At 39.4% G+C, this 21,302-nt stretch overlaps 2 protein-coding genes across 3 annotated transcripts in view; one reads left to right on the forward strand and one right to left on the reverse strand.

Annotated features, from left to right (window-relative positions):
- GSAP (gamma-secretase activating protein) overlaps positions 1–4,842 on the forward strand; it is a gene marked incomplete at its 5' end in the record, with an annotated part of 45,986 nt that extends 41,144 nt beyond the window's left edge. The window contains 4 exons of the mRNA XM_017745884.1: positions 473–534; positions 2,438–2,542; positions 2,691–2,784; positions 3,387–4,842. Coding sequence (XP_017601373.1) covers positions 473–534; positions 2,438–2,542; positions 2,691–2,784; positions 3,387–3,487 — 362 coding nt within the window. The remainder of the gene's footprint in view (positions 1–472; positions 535–2,437; positions 2,543–2,690; positions 2,785–3,386) is intronic.
- Positions 4,834–21,302, reverse strand: part of CCDC146 (coiled-coil domain containing 146) — a 68,911-nt gene continuing 52,442 nt past the window's right edge. For both annotated transcript variants that reach the window (XM_017745941.1, XM_008642554.2), the window contains 9 exons: positions 20,370–20,540; positions 18,494–18,582; positions 18,213–18,377; positions 15,690–15,908; positions 14,845–15,073; positions 9,411–9,539; positions 7,793–7,930; positions 6,220–6,468; positions 4,834–5,317 (listed from right to left, as the gene is read on the reverse strand). In XM_017745941.1, coding sequence (XP_017601430.1) covers positions 5,150–5,317; positions 6,220–6,468; positions 7,793–7,930; positions 9,411–9,539; positions 14,845–15,073; positions 15,690–15,908; positions 18,213–18,377; positions 18,494–18,582; positions 20,370–20,540 — 1,557 coding nt within the window. In that variant the 3' untranslated portion in view covers positions 4,834–5,149. The remainder of the gene's footprint in view (positions 5,318–6,219; positions 6,469–7,792; positions 7,931–9,410; positions 9,540–14,844; positions 15,074–15,689; positions 15,909–18,212; positions 18,378–18,493; positions 18,583–20,369; positions 20,541–21,302) is intronic.

Consider the following 21,302-nt stretch of genomic DNA (forward strand, 5'->3'; position numbering starts at 1 on the left):
CGCCACGGGCTGGGGCAGATCGTCTGCAAAGCTGCCCAGGGGAAAAGGACCTGGGGGTGCTGGTCAGTGGTGGCTGAACATCAGCCAGCTGTGCCCAGTGATGTGCTATTTCTCCAGTGTCCAAGAAAAGGGACAACAAAATATGCTGTATCAATCTGTGCCTGGTCTTTATAAATGAAATATTATAAACTTGGGGAGTTGTACTTAGTCGAAGTACTTTTGAATTACTGTATAAATTTTTATATAAAATGGCGAAGTTATGTACAAATATACAGAAATACATTTGTATAAATTATATAACTGTAAATAACAGCCCTTATTTATGTAGTATAATGTAAATAATAGTCCTTACTTTAAATTGAAATTTTCATTTCATTACAGAGGTGATGTTTATTCAGAATGTCTTCAGTGAAAGTTGAAAGTTATGTGATTACTACTTGTTTGATATGGTTTTTTTGCCTCTTGCTTATAGATCTGGATGACACTGAACAGAATGAAAAGCTGAAGTTTAGTATTGTCATGAGGCTTCCTGAGGTAACTAATGGCTTTGGATATAATTTCTTGGATTTTGGAATTGATAGGAAATGCCTCCTTATACATAGGGTCCAACCAATGAAAGATTCAGCTGTAATTCAAATAGAACCTGATTCAAATATAACCAGAACATCCATAGTTTCTTCATCTGCTGCTCCTGGCCTGTAGGATACCCTGATAACTTAAATTATAAATTTGTCCATAGTGTTTTACCAAGCCTTCAGTACCCTACAGGAGTCAACAAGACTGACACTGTTCTGCTGAGTACTCATCTCCATAAAGCAATGAGGGTTTAAAGAGGGTTTATGGGAGTTTTGTGTGGGGTTTTTAGCATCCACAGGGCCTTCCACACTTGTGACCTCTGTGTTTGGTTCCATACACTTAAAAAAATATGTTCAAAAGCTGGTAGAGTAAAAGCTGTAAAATCCTACTGTACCACAGCTTTGTGGCAGGGATGAATTACAAGATCTCCCCTCAGCTAAACCTCACAGTCTCATCTATTCACAAGGTGACTTGTGTAGCCACAGGCTAGAGCTGATTACTGGCGCTTCATAAAATGTTCTAGCAGAATGGGAGATGCACTCCTCCTTCTCCCCTTTTGCTCTTAGTGCACAGCACAGGACTGCAGGGGAAACACAAGATGTCAGGGAGCAGAGGAACACCAGGGATCCCCCTCGGGGAATGCCTCGCTGCAGAACAGGCTTTGCTCACATAAGTTGCCCATTGTTTGCTCGTTATTAAGCTCGTAAGCTTTCACTTAGAGTTCAAATGGCCAGAAGTGCCGCTGGCGTTTTCCTCCAACAAAGGCTTCTTTATTTGGCAGCCGTTTTGAGAAAGGGTAGAGAAGGAGATCTCCACAGGATGTTCTTTGTCCTCTGTGTCTTGTTTTGGGCCAGGGCTGGTGAGCTGGGGTCAGCACAGGGCCCCTGAGCTGCCAGCCCCAGGCCTGGTGGGTGGGGAACTCCATTCCAACCACGCTCTGACGTGAAGGGCTGAGCTGGGAGAGATTTAGGGAACAACTACTGCTAGCTATGCACAGTAGACCAGTGCTTTGTTGTATCTATTTACAGCGTTGGGAAAAAATGCTGGGAATAGTCTGTTTGCCAGAAAGGTCACTTTGGGGTGACTCAGACTATTTTGAGCAGGTTACATGCAGTGGATGACTTCAATTTCATCAGAAGCAAGGATTTAAGCACCATTAAACTGTACAGCATTTACTAAAATGAACAGCTGCATTGCGGTGCAGCTGAAGGGGAGGGACAGGGGAAGATCTACACAAGGAAAACAGCAGAAGGTGGAGCTCATTTCAGTGTGTTCCTATTCTTTTGCTTATTGGTTGGGATTGGAAGCTTTGGGAAACCTGGTTTTGAATCTCTTTTGGCTCTGGGAATGTAAGTCAATGTTACCAGTTTCCAGGATAACAGGATCGAAACTTCTGTTCCCAGTATCTTTCCTTGTCAGCGTTCGGCTTGTCTAAGCTTCCTTAGACTGAGCCTGAGAAGCCCTGTCCTGAATGAGCCTTGAGGAATGGGGCATCTACATTATTCTCTGGGGGAAGAATAGGTTCAAATCAGTCACAGTAAAGGATAAAGATTCAATTAATACTTAAGTACATGGAACAGTGGCACTGGGACAGACCAATTGAGGTGAAGACCAAGCGACGAGGTTTTGATTTCCCACATTTTGGGAGCATATTGTGATCTCTTAGTTACTGGCTACAAAAGGAAGGCTCCATGGCTTCCTTCCATCAGAACATGATAACCTCTGTGTCATCAGGGTCTGAAAGGAAAGCACATCTGCATTACAGGGTGGATTTTGTGTCAGGTTTTTTCTCCATTTTCTTAAGTTTCCATTGTCTCGTGTTTATGTTCTCAGGTTTTTGGGGTTTCTTTTTGCTTACTAGGCTCTTGGTCAAAAGGTCCGCCAGTACTGGAATCATCCAATAAATGCAAATTTAATTGCACGGAAATACGTGAAACTTTTGCTTGAGAAGCTGGGAAACAGGCAGGTAAGGGCACAGAGGCCGTGTTTTTAAATCTTATGCTTTGACAGTGTTGAGATTCCTGAGCTTTCTGTGGACTATAACACACTAAAGAAACACTGAACCTTGGTACTGTGTGACTTTGTGAACTAACCTGAAATGGTCTCCCTTGTAGTGCAGCAGGCCTATCCCTGAGAGACTCTCAGTCCCTGTGGAGTTTTTGCCACTGAACTACCTGGCTAATATGTTGACAGAGATAGAGAATCAAGGTAATGTTAATTCTGTACTTCGGAAGACCAGTGATCGTTACCCTCTGATGCTCACTCAGATGTATTCTGCCTATAGTGACATAATTGAGTTATTAGAACTCCAGTGATGTCTGAACACATAGGTTTGGTTGTCTTTCTGCTGAAGGAAAGTGTCAGGGGCCAAGATTCTCCATGTATGGGGAGAATACATTCTCCGTGTATTCCTCCCCCTGCTATCTGGGGAGGAAAGAGAGTTAAACCATGTAGCATTATATGAGCATGTGTCCTGGGGCATTTAATGCACTACCACCAACACAGCCACTGTGCTTCAGTCTGGGTTTGGATCTCCAGTGTCGAATTGGTTTGGAAGTCCAGCCTCCAGAGAGTCTTCCCTCTGTGTGGGATACAATTGAATTACATCGCACTGATAGGACAGTTTTTGCCATGGATGAGCATCCAAAAGGCACCACTGAAAGCTGTAGGTATTTTGGGTACATGAAAACACAGTCCTATTAGCCCTTATCTTTTGGTATTGTAGATGAAGCTGTTTAATAGATTGCAGGACTGTAAGTGTACAGAAGCATGTACAATTTTGTAAATACTTCCTCACCATGTTTCTCTAGGTGTGCATCCATGTGAAAAACAAGACCATGTAAATGTAAGATTTGTAGAGGAAACAGCACTCAAGCACACTATGACACTTCTGGGCCTCAAATATTCCTGAAATACCGTGCTGTTGAAGAAGGCTGTCAAACTGTGGTGCCTCTGTAAAAGTATTCATTTAAATGCAATGTTGTTTCCCAAATAACCTGCAGTTTTGGGTAGTTGCCAGTACTGACGTGAGCTACTCAAAATGGTGTTTGGTCCAACATACTGAGATTGAAATTACTGACTTCTAGATAAATCCTAGAGAAGTGCATTTGACATAACCTCAGGTTTGAAATTTATCTGTGGTTTCATTTTGAAGTGGTCAAAGAAGTGGAACAACAGCGGGTATCAAAACACGCTGTGAAAATTGGTATAAATGTCACTTCTTTTAACAAGACAATGCTAGAAAAGGCAGTCCAGTTGTACAGTAACAAGAACCAGTAATGTTTACTTGGATTAATAAAAGGATTTCTTGGTGTGTTTGTGTAAAGCAGGTAAGAATAACAAATGACTTTTTATGTCAGGCATGAGTAAGGAGGTATTCATTCCTTGTGGTGGTGTCTGTTACCTTACGGTACTTCTGCTTCTGGAGCTGCATTCTAATATTTTCACTTGTGTAATTAGCACAAAATATAATCTCCTTAAAGTGCATGTGACAGATTTTGTTGGGAGTTTGTTTGTTTGTTTGTGGGGTTTTTTGTTGTTTTTTAAAGATATGTATAATATATTGTAAGCAATATAGGATAAGGAAAAAGCTTTAGAAATTTATTTTAACAGTGGCTTGGACAGAGTTTTACATAATTCTTTTTTACAACTTCTAGTGTTACAGTTCAAACCTCAGCTTCAGAAAGAAATTAGGCAGGCTGTTTTTCCTTTGTTTTCAACTTCTGTTCATATGTAACTGAGCCAGTGTTGTTTGTTCTTTTGTTTTAAATTCTGAACTGTGACATTAATTTAAAATGGTAATAGCAATTTGCTACACAGAGAAAATTGCCAAGTTGTGCCATGCAGGATTTCTGCAGCCTTTATTGGATTTTATGAAAACTACAAAATTCCAGACTATTAAACTAGAGAAACTCATCAAATTGGATATATTTGGGAGGTTTTCAAAACAACCTCTGATATTCTCTTTGAGTAGTTTCCATTGATGCTCCCTGCTCCTTACCAGTGAAATAAAAAGATGCAGTTCCTGGGAGTGACCCGGCGAGCTCATGGTCACTCCCTTGTCATTGCCATCCGTGAAGGTTTAGCTGTCTCAGTGACTGCAGAGTGGGGAGGAATATTTTTTTCAATATAATTAGAATTTCTCTGGGAATTGTAAATTCCAGTCCCAGACTGCAGAAAGCCATGTTGGTTGGTGTATGTGTATAAGCGGTGGTTACTTTGTATTATATTAATAACAAGAGAAGATTTTCTAGCCTGTTCTTTTTAATGAATGTATTATAACATATCTTCAAATGCAATAAAACTTCACCTGGAAAAAAAAAAAAACAAGCATAGCATGAGGATCACTCACTTTTCTTAACACTTGGAAATACTGCACTGCATTTGGGCTACCTGGAGAATGGACCCTGGATCGCCGACTAGTTAGCTATGCTTTTGGCATGAACAAATACTTTGTTTTCAGTATGGAATTTGGCTGAACACCTACAGATCTTCCTTCAGTGCAGTGTAAATGCTGCTGACTCTTGTGATCCAGCAGCTGGTGCTGGTCTCTCCTGCTTCAGGCGCTGTCTGTTCAGATTTCAGGTAGCTTTGGAGGAGGCTTTTTGAAATGTCTGGGACTCGAGCTGGGCTCACTTGGTCTGAGGGGAGCCACGTGGGGCTGCAGCAGCGGGAGCCTCCCCTCCTCCGGGATAGTGGGGGCATGGCAGGGTACTGCACCTTGTTCCTCCTCTGCAGGGTGCTGTCAGAGAAACACAGCTTGGTCACACAGGGGTGTTGTGTGCTTTAAAACTCCAGTGCTCTCCTGAGCCAGTGTACAAAATCCATGACAAAGGAAACACCATTAGTCTAATCCCTGGCAAGGCAGGAAAGTTGAAATGGTATTAAAAGGAAAGCATGAGGTTTTGACCTTGCAGATGCGAGTTTGTCCTTTTAAATAGTAGACAGTGTGAGCCTGTCATGCTTTTGTTATTTGTCAAGGAAACAGATGAGACGAGCTATTAAAAGCTGTAATAATTGTGCACAGAACATCTGAGGAACAATTCTGTTCTTGAACATAGTTACTGCAGTGAGCCTTTATCCACAGCACTGAAAGAAAACTTGAGTCACAGCATGAGAAGATGTTTCATGACAGAAGTTTCTTATTCTAAACCATTATTATTCTGTAGGAGCTCTCTGCTCTGGGATCACTGACCATCTCAAGGACAGAGGCAGTGTCCAGCAGGGTAGGGTTTGAAGCACTGTTTGCCATGCTGCCCTGCCTACCTCAGTCTCTTACCCAGCAATCCAATTTCTTGCTGCTTCCGATCTGATGCTCATTGCATCTTATATGTGGGAGACGCTAAACTTACTTCTCCTGAACCCTACACTCCACATTTTGCAGCTTTTCCTTGAAATCCAATGAAAAGTAGTATTCCACTGATGGCTGTCCTGCCCTTCAGCCACAAGATAGTTACACAAACTACTTTTATAATCAAAGGTGAGGCTTCTAGTATATGATCTCCTCAAGATTCAATGACCAGCTCTAAGCAGTGTTGCCAGACTAGTGTTAAAATTCCACAAACCCACTGTAGTAGTTTTCTCTGTCTGTACTGTCATCTGCACTGGCTCTTGGAGCTCTTGCAATGTATGACAAAAACTTACTTTAGCTCTGGCTTCAGCTGCTACTTTTTGCATCTTCTCACTGTGTACTATCTTCCACCGTTTCTCTTCTGCTTCTATAGGAGCGGGAAGGCCTTGACTTATTGTCAATGAAGCAGTCATCACAAATTGCTCTTTGTCTCTGATTTCCTGCTGGAGTTTAATGGCAAGCGCTTGCTGCATGGATAACTCTGCAAAAAGAGCCCTTATCTCCAGGGTTTTGTCATTTATCTTCTTCTGCAGTTCGTTGGTCTGCAATGCAAAACATCTGCACTGTAGTTAGGGCTTCCCTTTAGGCACTCACTGGGCATGACACTTGGGGCAGCATTAGGCATGTGAAAATAAGTCCAACTTGACAAGGTTTTAAATAGTGGTTGAATACTTGAAAATGACTTAATTTTTGTGATCACTTAGAACCAAAGAAATTGGCTGCTCAAGAAGTCACAGTTACTCCAATACAAGAAAAGCACATTTGTCTTTGCTTCTTGTCCTTTTCAGGTGGACAGTAAAACTCCCCCAGCCCCCAAAGGCTTGGGATCCCAATTCTCTTTGAGTTTATGCATAATTAACTTTGTAATAAAGCTGGAATAAGCCAAATTACTACAAGATAATTGAGTAATAACGCTGATGCAGGGGCTATGGGTTGTGACATTATCCTTGGAAGGGGGACAAACAGAAAAGGAATGTGACAAGAATCCTTGAGTCTCACTGAAGATGATTTTAAAAAACCAACAAAACTTAAATACTCTTTAAGTGACTAATAGGGAATTGGGAGAGTCAAAGCACTTGTGAATGCAACTTTTGGCACACTGCCATTCTTACAGTAATTTATTAGCCCATGGCCATCATTTCACAAACACAGTTAACAACCATGATATTTCTGTGTGTATTTAAAATTAATTATTAAAAAAACTGTTTTGAGCTTTCATGTGTGCCAAACCTAACATCTAAGGAAAAAAATTCTACTCTGGCCTTGTTTTACATTAATTACTTAGCATTTTTTTTCTGACTTTCCCTCAGCTCTGCTCAATTTGCAGCTTTTTCATTAGGAATATGGGGGCTGGGAGCATTTTTGGTCTTTCCCAAACAATATTACTGGCAGTTAAAAGCAAATAGCTATAATTATATTTTTAAAACTGTATTGGAAACCATGTTTCCTGTGTGATTCTCCCTAACTGAACAACAAAAGTACTTTGAGCCAGATACCAAGTTCAACTTTTTGTATGTTGGAGTAGAATTTACCTGGCCTTCCTTTATTTTTTTTGCCTTTATTTTCTTTTAGCCTTTGACATGTTTGTTGTAGAAAAGCTGTTAAGTATATTTGCAAAAGGAGGATCCTACAAAGTTTCTAAGCATCTACTTCAGAAAGTCCTAATCTTATATTTGGTGAAAGGTGCAACTTCCTTTTTAAAAGCGAGGACATTCACTATTCATGTCTGTAATTTCTGAAGACTAATTTATGATTTGCCTATCAACATTGCCAGCCACTTTTGTAATTTGCAAGTGAATCACCTCTGCCCAGATACTGTTTCATTCTGTACAGGCTGGCAAGCAGAGCATGCAGTGCCCTTCTTACCCTCCTGGTGAACAGCAGCATGTCCTGCTTGCCGTTCTCCACCATGGCACGGATTCTGTCCGTCAGATCGGAAATGTTCTCGCAGAGAAAATCTATCTTCAGCAGTCTCTGCTCCTTCTGCAGCAGCTCTGCCTCGATCTGCAGTAAGAACGAAGACACGGTGTAAGGAAAGGACAGGGGAAGGGGCAGCACAAAGTGTTCTGTGATTGCCTTGAGCTGCTGAAATAATACCAGTGAACAGCAATAAAAAAAAAGCTTCACCATTAGTTTTCTCAAAACTTATGCCTTCTCTGCCAAATAGCAGGCCCAGATTGGTTCAGTTGGTTACTGTCAGTCATACAATTCTTCCATATCAGACCGTGCCCTTTTGGGGACAGGGGTTTATACCATTGTCACTGCCTTACTGTGCTTTTCTTGAAAGCAATGGAGCTTTTTTCTAGTCATCATTTTTTTTTTAATCTTCTGGTTCCTTGAGTCACACCATAATGGAAGGTTTCAGCTCTTGCTTTAAATACTTTTTCCCTCCTCATGCTAAAAAAAATATGGGCTCCATAAACAAATTACAACTACAATGACTTTAAATCCCAAGGAGATTGAAATAGACATTTAAAGTTATCATAACTCCAAGAAATGTTTCTTTTTAATGTGCAGGTTGGTGATAGCAGGCTGTGTTGTGGCCTGCTTGGCTATGCAGAGCTCCCTCCTGCCAAGGAATAAGGGACAGTAAAGCAAAAAGCTCAGGTAATTCAAGCAGTTATGCTCAGGGTCTGTCTTTACAAATTGGATTTCAAAAGAAGACTCTGAGGTGTGCTCAGGGCTTGCTGCTACTGCCCTCACACCTTCAGAACCTTTTGCGAATCCCCTCCAAACACTGAACGCAGCAGGAGGAGTTTTGTGCTTCTATAAATGGGACAGACAAAACTATATAAGAAAATGTTCCTTTACCTTCTTCCCCTCCATACCGAGGGCTCTGAAACTGGCTTTCCACTGGACCTAATGCTTCCCTTTGAAGTCTCCCAGGGCAGTCACCAGCAGTGCTGCAGTCAGGTGTTAGCTGCTGGGCTGGCCTGGCTGCTGCTTCCACCAAGCTCTGTTCAGTGGTTCCTTCTTCATCAGGGAAGCAAAGCAGTAGAGCCCAGCCCTGACAAGGGGGCAGTGTTTGATTCTGTGCCGCACAAGCAGACTTTGTTAAGAGGCTGGCAGGTCTGCCTCTTGCTCACAGCCCATGGATAGTGCTAGAACAGCTCACTGCCAATTACCAAAGACTGTTAGCAGTTTATTATTCTGCATTTATCTCCCTCTGCTGCCTTTTCTGTGCCTTCCCCTAGTGAGGTGGGTCTGCACTGAAGTGCCAATGATGTGAATGGAATCAGCAGAGGATGCTGCAGAGTCAGGGGTACCTGACAGACCCCTGCCCTCCCCAGCCTCTCCTGGAAGAAGTCAAAATGTCCCATGTCCAGTTGACCTGGAAAGCAGACACTGGGATGGAGTTCCAAATAGCCAATCATGACTTTAATTCCTCTCACAGAAAATTTATTTTGAAAATAAAAGACACTATTTGTGTTTTGTAAGAGGCCAAGCACAGCAGGATAGCTCAGGATGTGGGAAGTGACATTACCTGTTCGATCCTTTTGAGCAGCTCAGGTGGAGATGGGTCCTTCCCTCCCATTTCTTGCTTTCTGCTCTCATTTGTGGCATCACCATGGTTTTCCTCCAGCTGTTTAATCTTGTCCTTGCATTGGGAATACTAGCAAACAAAGAGCCTCAACAGTTATTTATTCCCACCAAACTTATCATCAGACCTTGGTTTGGAGACTTCAACAGACAAGGTTTTCTTGTACTGGGAAGGAGGGCAGGTAACACAGAAAATTATGAATCATTTTTACATTTTCTTTTAAAAGGGAACTACAGTGTGACAGTTGCAGGACAGAGGAAACCCTGCTGTTTGACAGAAATTGAGTTCCACCTGTTTCTTGGTCCTCGGGCTACTTTTTGGTTTTTATCCTCAGGAATACAATAGAAGGCCCTGCTTCCCTGCTGGTTAGCACTGAAAGTCTCATCCCTACAGGCATCCAAGTTTTGTACACTAACATTCCCAGGCATTCGTCCTGAAGTGACTCAGTGGCGACACTGAGCAGTGTGGTACCCTCGGGACTCACAGAGGCAGGTGTTGCCTGACCTTTCTCGTGTGAGACCTTCCCATGGAATAACACTTCCCAGCACATGCTAGAGGGACATCCAGGGTCAGCATAAATACTCGCTGAAGGAGTCACTGGGGCCATTTTTTCATGTTTGGACTTGCAAGACTGACAGTGGCAGGGCTGTGTGCTCTGATGTGCACCTGGCTGTCTGTCAGTGAGCTGACATTACACTACCCAAGTGTAAATGTTAACCATCCACTGCAGGTGATGATTGATTATGGAAATACGCAGTCATAGGCTCTCACAGTTATGAAGAGTCACCAAAATGTAAATTAAATGTTTAGATGTTGCCAGGATGAGGTTTGTCACTGGAAGCTAACAAGTCATATTTAACCACAAAAGAGAAAACTGACAGATATTCTCAGGTGGCAGGGCAACATTACCAGAACTCTTAAATATTTCTTTTCCTAGTAAAAAAGCACCACACAACTCACCCCTGTACACTTTGTCTAAAAGCAGCTAAAGTAAAAACCTTAGATGAGTGTAATGAACAATTTCCTCAGCAAACCATGATTCTGAACATAGCTAGGTACTGAAAGTTATATTTTGCTAACAAATAGCTAAAACTCAAGCCCAAAAATACACAGAGTGGAAGAATGTAAAAGCAAGGCCAGTACAAACAGCAGGATGCAGTTATGCTTCCAGTGATCTTTTCTATCTGGGTCCAAATTTCTCAACCACTAACTCAAGGGAAAATGCCTTGTTGGAGGCAGTGGTATCTTAATGAGATTAGGGGCAGCTCACCAAGGAAAATTTTTCAGGACTGAATAGTTAATTTAGAGAAGGACTATTGCAGCAAAGCCACTGTCCAAAAAGCCATAAAAAATTTCATGTTAAATGTAAGTACTAGCCTTACTTTTAAATGCAGTATGAATTGGAAGTGATCAGATGAAAGCCAATCCAAAAGTATCGAAGTGGATTTAGAGATAACCATGTAATTCTGTGTCTGCTTAAGTAACAAGACTACAGGCATCTTTCTTTATATTTTTCCTAATTTGTAGTGTTTTCCTTGGATAAGACTTTATCTAAGTTATAAGAGATTCTAAGTCTTAAATTTTTAAAAAATGCTTTCTTTCTTTCTTTCTTTCTTTCTTTCTTAGAGGGGATTTGATACAGGGAATAGGAAAAGGCTCTAGAAGAGAGGCTACTTGGATTTTAGTCAGGAGGAATTGTTGAAGGATGAGCACACAGGAGAGAACACTTGTTTAGATAAAGCAACTGGTCTGAAAAAGTGGACATTGAGTCCTTTTTTTAAAATCTCAGAGAAAGTAGGTGAGGTATGTACAGCACTAGAAAAGGGCAAATATAAGACCTATTTTAAAAAAGGGCAGGGATGGAGCTATGGAACCATAGATCACTTTCTGAAGAATAAGTCTGGAACACATTATTAAGTTTTCTTTGTAGATATCGAGAAGAGAAAAAAGGTAGGGATAACAGCCAACATGGATGTGTTGAGTCATGCCAAACCAGACCAATGTCTACTATGATAATTTCACAGGTGTACGAATGACAAATAGTCGTTCTGATTTTTATACAGCTTCAATATTTCATATTATATTCTCATAAACAAGAAAATAAATGGATTCTTGATGAAAATATGCAGTAAATACCTCATCAGTAGAATGAGGTTAAGCTCAGAGAGGTTGCAAGTATTTTTTGGAAAAGATTCAAATTCAAAATTACCTTGGTCTGAAAAAAGGTCTGAACCAAAAAGATAATAGTAAATAAAAAATGTAAGTTGCTACATGTAGGCAGGAAAAATTGCCTGTACAAACACAGAATCAAAGTCAACTGGTTGGATGCCCTTTCTTTAAAAAAGGGTCTGGTTGTTACATACATTTACGTGAAGATGAATCGCTGTGTCATGTCAAGAAAGGTGCCACCATACCTGGATGCATAAGCAGGAAGGTAACCTGCAAGATGCCTGCATGAATCCTTTCACTGTCAGCCACAGGTACCAGGTACTGCACCTCTAGACAAATAAAGACCATATTGCCAAAAATAAAAGAAATGCAGGACAAGAATGAGCTAAGAAAAATCTCTGAGAGCTGATTGAAAGAAACAAGGTTGTGTAGCCTAGCAAAAGGATGGGAGAGGAACATGATTAACATCCTTCCGGAAAATGAAATGTTGCAGAAAGGAAAAGAATGGCCCGTTTGTCATGTCCCTGGAGAACAGAATACAAACCAATATTCTTCCACCATAGCAAGAAAGATCCAGGCTAAAGGTCAAGAAAATCTTTCCACTGTTAAGGAAAGACTGGGATAGCTTGCTGGGAAAACTGGTTTGCCAGTGGTGGCTTGAAAGGAGAGCTTAGCCCTTTCAGGAATGACAGGCAATCCAATGCTGGTGTCAGTGCAGATTGCCTAGACAAACTCTTTATCTCTCTACTAGTCCCATTATTCTATGATGATGATATGTAGTCTGGAGATTTTCATGGGATTGTGTTAAAACCTGGACAAATGTTGTTGCCAAATGCCTCAAATAAACTGACAGTCCTTGTACATTGCCTGAACTCTAAGGCATGAAAGTCCCATCTATGTCACCGTGACAGCTCAGCAGGTCTACGTGTTGGACTAATTAATGACTAATGCTAAGTATTGCCCATTGATGGATGAAGGCAGATTAGTTTTTATGGGTCACTTCAGTCAGCAGGACCAGTCCCTTGATTTGCAGTCCCAATTAAAAGTTACATACTTTTATGCCCAGTCAAAACCACCTTACAGTCTCACCAGGTACTTTTTGTGTAAAGAAGTGCCTGTAAATATTTCTATTTTTAAATCTTTACATTGATGGTAACAAACCTACCTAGTCCATGTTACTAGCTCTTGCTTAGAAGAGGTCTGGTCCTGCTTCAGACGATGGTATATTTTTAGCTACACTATTCACCAATGTTTTGTGGAAATAGCCAGCTTCTGATGAAAACATACATACATACAAGTGGAACATACATCACTTTGATGATTAAGCAGCTCATATGGAATATAGGAGACCCAGGTGAAGTGTTTGTTTTTGCTGAATTGGCACACAGCCCTGATCTGGGCTTTTCCCCTTCTCAATGGGCACTACAGCTGCTAAGATTATGGGTCAGTTTTTGCAGTCTGTAAATATTTCTGATTTCAATTTTTTCATTGATATTATGAAAATACCTAGTCCATGTTACTAGCACTTGCTTCAAAGAGGTCTGGTATTGCTGAAGATTGAAGGAGGCAGGAAGGGTAGGAAAAGGGGAGGAAAAAAGAGGCACAGGTACAGGATTCAGCCTGCCTAATCCAGACAGTCTGTGGCCATGATAACTGAACAGAAGCTGAGTCAGATTTCAACATGGGGTCAAATCTGTAATCAGTACAGGAACTAACAATTTGAATTTGGTAACCAACACCAGAATTCAGATTCAGCTCATGGTTTATTTAAATCATGGAGATAAAGCCAAACAATCTGAAACTTCTCATTGGACTTAATTCCTGTTGGCAGTGGGAGTATTAATGCTGAAATGGTTGAGCATAAGGACATGAATGAGTTAACAGCCAGTTTGAACCATGTAATATTTAGTAATCACAGCATCTAGTTAAATTTTAAAGGTTGATAACCGATTATTTGCCACTGTTCACTGGAAAATCCCTGACTTGGGAACATTTATTAAGACTACTGCATGTATAATATCACACCACTCTGTATTTTCCTACTTTGTACTTCTATGTCAACATTGCAAATAGATTTAAAGCACCTGCAACAATAGTGTCCCTCTAACAGTGATTTTAGGTTTCACATGAACTATCGTCATGAAGGAGAAAGTTGCAGGAATTTAGAACAGAAAAAGCAAAGTTTCATGATTGACCCTGTCAGTTCACAAAAATCATCTGCATTTTGCTACTACTGTATTTGACTCAGTGACCCTCATTCTCGTTTTAAACCTTACCTGAAAACTTTGGGGTCTTTTTTGGATTTTTTTTTTCCTTTAGTCTTCTTTTCCTTTTTCTTTTTAATACTGCCTTGATTCATTGTTTAAATCTGTGATGGCCCTGTAAAGTCCTTTGGGGCATGAATTGCATGAGGTATTGGACTATGTTTTATTCTTGTAACGGAGCATAAAATTTCTTCAAAAGGCCAGAAGTAAGAGAATAGTGCAAGCACTATTAAACAGTGAGTCACAGCTCCCATCGATGTGAGTTTGAAAGGCAATGGTACACCCTAATTTATGATTTTGTGCAGGCACTAACAGAGTATGTATGGGAAAAATTACCATCTGGAGATAAGGTCAAAAGTAAATGAGCCATTTCAGAAAGCAAGGAAAGAATGTCCCAAGCACTGCAGTTTGTTAGCTGTTTAATGCTATTTTGTAACTAGAACTAAAACTTACACTGTTTTTGTGCAGAAGAAAATATATGTGGATTATATCATTGTAGGCAGCAGAGTTTCCAGAGTAGGCTCAGGGTCAAGTGTGAATTGAGTTATTATTTTAGAAATTTGATGGTCTAAGTGTATCTCCCACCCCTCCACCTACTCCATCAATACAGTATTAACAAATTTTATCTACAGTCCCATTTATCCCCCATGACTCCCATTCTCCAGCTTAGTCATACTGACATTTCAGACTATGGGGTGGGTTAGCTGGGATTCCATACCCAGGAAACATTTGGCATGTGTGAAACAAAGAGCATGAGCCTCTTTAAGTGTAGAAACTCACATATGTGAAGTTAAAAACATGTATCAGTGTTCTCCTAGACAGGTGTATTACTAAACTTGCTGTTTTAATAAACCTTGTACATCCAGATACATATTCTTCTATGAAATCACCTTAAATTTTAAAATACAGAATGATAGTAAAAAAAGGCTTCTTTTAACACCAACCTGTATCTGAAGTCTCACCAGATGTGCATCCAGGGCATTCCTCACTGGGAGCTCTTTAAAAAACAATTTAATCTCTCTTTTTTTCTCAGCTACCTTCAGCTTCAGAAAACTGATCTTTTCATCCATAACTTGCATCTTAATATCTCCATTTCTACACAACATCTCTTGCCTCTTTATTTTTTCATATAAAAGGCCTAGTTCTTCTTCTCGTTCTCTGAGCAAAAGACCACTGAAATAAGGCCAAAATTAAAAGATAATTTAAAAAACTTACTCATATTCAGTGTATTCCATTCAAAAGCACAAAAAGTGACCTTAGAAGATAGTAATAATCTGTGAAATTATATGAAGCTTTCACAAATATTATTTTAATCTAATGGCAGCATTTTAAATAAGTAACAAAATAATTGCAATGCTAAAATCAGGAAACAAACTCTTGGAAAGGTTACTCTTTTCTCTCACATAATTTTTAAGGTCTTCTGGCCTTCCACAGCATTTAAAAATGGATTAAGATCAGACAGTTTTAGATAATCTGCATTTTTGCAGATACCTTTTCTGTGCATAATGCACAAACAGAGCAGGAGGCTGCAAGTTCTCAAGGCATTCAGTAGCCAAGCTACAGTATTTTTTGAATAATAGTTATAAAGAATGAGCATGATCACCAGTGGAGAAACATCCACATAATGCAAAGCAGCACCAGCAGTGCAGTGAGGGGGACTGGTCGGCAAAACATTGCAGTGCCACAGACATTTAGCATTCCTAATGAGGAGTGCTCATAAGCTGAAAAATATTGTTGCTTCATGGATGTCAAAATTAAATACTACCTTAGATCAAATTTACAAACGTACCTCTCATTTTGTTGCTGAATAGCCCTTTCACATTTTTTGCGTAGTTGCAAAATTTCCTCTTCCATGTGTGTGGCTATAGTGGTAAGTCTGTCAACATTCAAATACTTTTCCTTTTCTTTATTCTCTAGCATCTCTTGTTCAGCTTTGCAATAATCCTTTTTGATCAACTCTGTCATTCTCTCATTCTTTTTAATCTTCGCATACTCTTCCTGCAATTTTCTTTAACATAACAGAAATGTGGGAATGTTTTTAGTCCTTTCAATTTGAAACCAATTTCAGCAATTTATAGCAGAGCTTAAATTTATTTCTCAAGCACACAAGTGCTCCTCTATATCTCTGTTTCACAGAAGCTTTACAACAAGAAGAAAGACTCTCTGAGAGCAATTTTTCTTTGCAAGTTTTTCCATCTTGAAAAGAGCTGGATTCTAGCTCAAGAAAAAAAATGCTATATAGGGAGCACTGCACTACAGCTCTTTTCTTCTCTACTAGGTAGCCCAAGTAGTCATAAAAAATAAAGTTCAAGAGCATAGGCATAAACTGTGATGAAAAGTCTTAATGTGTAGAAATCCTGCCCTTCTATTTAAAGAACAATGTTTAAATTATTTTGTGGTTGCTATTCAAAGTTCTCCAAATCTACTGTTTATAAAACATGTCACAGCATTAACACAAGAAAGAAAATTATCAGATTGCCCATTTGATAGATGAAAAAAATCATAGTGGAAGATAAGTGACAAAATCACATAAAAATAAAGAACAGATCTCATTATTTCCAGCATCCTTGTTGATCACTGGATGATGGTCCTTCACTTAAAAGACAGATTTTTGTCACCAAATAGACTATTCACTATCTCACAACATAGAATTTAGAGTTATTGCATTTGATCTGTGGTATCACTTCTGGGTCGAGACACAACATTTTCTAAACCAGGAAGATATTCGTGTCAACATACAAAAGAGGTAGTGAAAGGAGAAGCACAATCTCCTGATAAAAAACAGACCTGCAGATGAAATATCCTTCCCTCATGAGCTCCATCATTAAATTGCTGAATCGCTCTATACAGGGCAGGGAGCTGCTTCCTTTCAGTTCCCCCACATGTATAACACTTTGAGTACCACAGCATATTACTGAATTGAATTAAACTTCTGTAAGTCAAGTTTCAGACTGAAAGTATGACAGTATTTCAGAAAGGCAATATGTTTTAAATATTTTCTGAAAAATACTTGTCTTACTTGGACTGATACTCTGTCCTCCAGATTGTATAGGTTGTAGTGAAGTCAGTGGTAGTGATACTAAAATCTACTACTGGGATTAAAAATATTTTTCATAGGAAAGAGAGTTACTGAAAATTCAATACCTCTGCCTAGTTTTAAATCTAGGTTTGCAGAGCCCAAAATATTTGTTGGATCTGTACCGAGTAGGGACATCAATAATAATTGTGTATTTCTGATATCTATACAATATTTATGTCTTATTAGCCTTTTTTTCCCCTTCTTTCATCACCTGGGAAGGCCTCAAAAATTTTGCCACAAAATGTCAGCTTGTACATCCTGACAAAATCACTTCAATCACTGAAGTTCCACTTCTTTTTTAGGTATCTCTAGCATGACTTTGAATCAAACTACTAGGAGATTCACAATAAACACTTAGTGTATTCTTTCTCTGAGCAATTTTTTGGCACCAAATAATGAAGTTTGGGGAAAATCAAGTTATTTTTATCTACTCAGTTTTGGTTTTCCTGTTCTGCTCACACAGTTGGCTATTCACTGTCTCCATATTTGCCCAAGTATGGATTTCCAAGACATTGTAATTCTGTCTATATTGCAGAATTTCATCACTAAGATGACAAAAATATGGCAAAATAATACACCACTAAATAATGGTGTAGAAAAAGAGAGCCACACACACCAGGTATTCTGCCTCATTATCCTTGTTGTGAATGTAACCTTTCATTTTGTCTGTGATTGCTTGGAAATTGAAACCACATTTTATCTCAAATAAATGTCATCTAATAAACTTCAATGTGAGTTTGAACCAAAATCTGTTCTAATTTGTTCTAATTTCATGATTAGACAGCCACATTCCTAGCTGGTGACTCCTTTAATAGTCCCATGCACACTTCATTGGGGAATCAAATATGTCAGACCTCTTCTTCTCTAAGGACAGCAAATATGAGTGCAACGGTGTTGCTCATATTGAATGAAACAGCATGATAATGCTAAACCTGAGAGGTGCAAGAACTGTCATATAAAGGATGGGAAAGTGAGAGAGTAGCCAAACTTCAAAATTACTTTCTGCCAAGTAGTGATGCCCAAACTAGTTGTGGAGTGTTAGTGGGATAAGAAATTGGAACACGTTATGGAGGGATGTTTCTAAGTGCCTTTGTTTTAATCAGATTTTAAAAATCAGGATAATAACTATCAAGGATGATATGGACATAATTGAAGATGGAATAGATTCTCTCCTAAGATTTTTTCCAATCTTACATTTCTATAATTGTGAACTACAGTGTACTGTAAACTCACCTTTCCTTGTTTGCAACAGCATTCCTTAAATTTTCTATTCTATTTTCTAGCAATTTTACCCGGTTTTCAGCTTCCCTTGCTTTCCACTGAGCAGTACGCATCAATTGTATACAGTTTTCCTTTTCAGTTTGCATAAGGTCAAACATTGTAGCAAATCCTTGGAGTCTGAAGAAATGAGATGTGTGAAAGAAATAATTGTTAGCATTTTATGCATACATTACCTGGATAAAAGTTGCTTTAGAAGACTTTTTTTAGATCATGTATTGTTATTATTTTCTTACTCTTTTTGGTTTTCTTTTTTCATCTTTTTACAGGTGATTAGTTCACGATCCTTTCTTTTTAGTTCCTTAACAACACTTTGGAGTTGAATCTGAAATTTAAAAAATATTTAGTGAGCACTTTAGATATAGTAAAGAAATGTCTTTGAAGAAATTACCCAGGACAACTCTTAGATAAGAAAAAGACCGTGAGGGGACTTCATAAGAACTTTTTCTTATTATAATGAAATGTTTTTATTACATAAAAAACAACATTAAAAAGCACAGTTTTTCCATTTATATTAAGCTTACAATTACTATTAGCAATGTAGATAATCCGATGCTGCATCTTAAATGCTTAGTTCCCTATATCTGGAGTTCCACTGTTTCTACTGATCAGCCTGTCAATTCCATCACAATATAATTATTTGGCGTATGAACCATTGAAACTGCACCTTTACAAATAAAATTTCTTTTTTACTCCATTCTGACTTTTAAGCAATCACTGATGTTTGAGCAGAATCGGGTTCTGTTAAGTCTCTGGACTTTTGATTCCAGTTGTGTTCAGTCCTCATAGCATAGGCCATCAATCTTAGATGGACAGGCCTTTTCTTCCCTCCCAGTGGTATCAGGAGGAGGAGAGTGGTATTAGGGAAAGCTGGCGGATGATGGGTTGCAACTTTGGGCTTGCCTGTGTGTTCCTGAATTTGTATTATTTTAGTTGTTTTATTTGTTTATGGACTGATTTTTATTGAAGGTACAAAGCCTGACGTTTATTTTTATAGACAGTCAGAGTTTCCCAAGATGGTAGAACAGTCGCTTATCTAATTTATCTGAATACAGACATACATTTTGGAAACATAAATACCTTGTTCCCATATAGAAATTTGGTATTTAGTAAATTCTATGTGACATCACAGCACATGTCATGCCAGCAAAATGCAGGTAGCAAATACAAAGACTAGTCATAGGAAAAGTTTTCTTTCCCTCTTTCTCTAAATCAATATAATTATTTATGCCTTGAAATGTAACAGGAAAATAGAAATTTCTGCCTCTCCTGGGAATGAGTAGTAGTTCAGTTTATCTTCTAAGGTTCATATATTTGTAAAATAAACCACATAGTTTTACTTCTGAGAATCTCAGGTGAGGTTATCTGCTTTTCTGCCTCTTTCTTTCAAATTGTTCATTTTATTCTACAAGCTTGAAAGAAAATCACAGAATCTCAGAATCACAGAATGTGCTGATTTGGAAGGGACCCACAAGGACCACCAAGCCCAACTCCCAGCCCTGCACAGCACCATCCCCAAGAGTCATGCCATGTGCCCAAGAGCATTGTCCAAACACTTCTTGAACTCTGTCAGGCTGGTGCTGTGACTGCTGCCCTGAGGAGCTGTTCCAGTGCCCAACCACCCTCTGGGGGAATTTCCTCATATCCACCCTAACCCCCCCCTGACACAACTTCAGGCCATTCCCTTGGGTCCTGTCACTGGTCACCACAGAGAAGAGATCAGTGTCTGCGCCTCTGCTGCTCCTCACAAGGAAGTTGTAGCTGCAATGAGGTCTCCCCTCAGTCTCCTCCAGGCTGAACAGACCAAGTGCCCTCAGCTGCTCCTCACCCAGCTTCCCCTCAAGGCCCTTTACCATCTTTGTTGCCCTCCTTTGGACACTCTCTAAATGTCCTTTCAATACCTTGTTTCAATTATGGAGTGATATTTTAACATACTGCACTGCACCACAAATTGCCGATAAAACACCCCAGTATTGTGAGCTTCCAGTGTTCTGATGGAACTTCAAAGCTAGGGTGGGAAATGAGACCACAGGGCTCCCCTCACTGGTAGTTTAATTTCTCCCTATACCAGCTTATACTTTTGAACAGCCTTCCAAATATGCAATTTTTTACCTTGGCTTTCTGAACATTCCTGCATTTCAGTTGCTTCTCATCAGCTCTGAGCCAAGTCAGATGTGTAAGTGTGGATAACTCATTTCTGCATTTTTCCTGCTCTTTAAAAAGCAAGCATTCTTCAGCAATGCATTCTTCCAACACACGGGCATCCATATCTGATATCATTTCCTAAAGAACATGAAATTTAAATCCTAATGCAACAATGCATCAGTGTTGGCAAACCCAAAGCTGGAAATACTTTGGGTTTATCTGCAATGTAAACAGACTACATAGCTTTAAAAACATAATAAATTATTGCTTTAAAACACCATGCACAATCCCTATAATAACATTTCAAAATACATTATCACCTAGGAGCATTTCTGTTCTTCAGTCTAACATCTTTCAGCTGTGGTCCATTGACACAATGGATCTTTATAGCTATATAATCTTTAAGTAAGTTCAGTGTCAGATCCTCAGGAGGAGGTGAATGGAAGCTTCCTAGGCTCCACTGACTATGGCACACAACTTACGTATCCCAAAGAGTGACATGTAGGTACTGGAATGCATATGTATCCAAATAGAAGCTGATTCCCACCTGATAATGTTAATGAATTCAAACAAAACACATAAAGAAAATGGATATAAGGGTAAGAAGACAAGGAGGCTTGATCTTAAGAATGTATGCCTGAGATAGATTGCTTCTTATAAAGTCATTTATGTAGTGGCAAGTACTAATGCTCTCGTAATGCAGATATCTGCATTTCCACAGTCCATATGGCTGTCCTGAGTACAGACAGACATCCACAAATGACAGAACTGTGAAGATGAAAAATCATAATGTACAAATGCTGAATTTTTGTTGTTGCAACAAGACACGGTTCCATATCCAAAGGAAATATATAACAACATATTTCTAGCTGCAGTGTCATTAACAACATTCATAAAGAC

The sequence above is a fragment of the Corvus brachyrhynchos genome, unplaced genomic scaffold (genome assembly GCF_000691975.1).
Source record: "Corvus brachyrhynchos isolate BGI_N302 unplaced genomic scaffold, ASM69197v1 scaffold239, whole genome shotgun sequence".
Taxonomy (NCBI): domain Eukaryota; kingdom Metazoa; phylum Chordata; class Aves; order Passeriformes; family Corvidae; genus Corvus; species Corvus brachyrhynchos.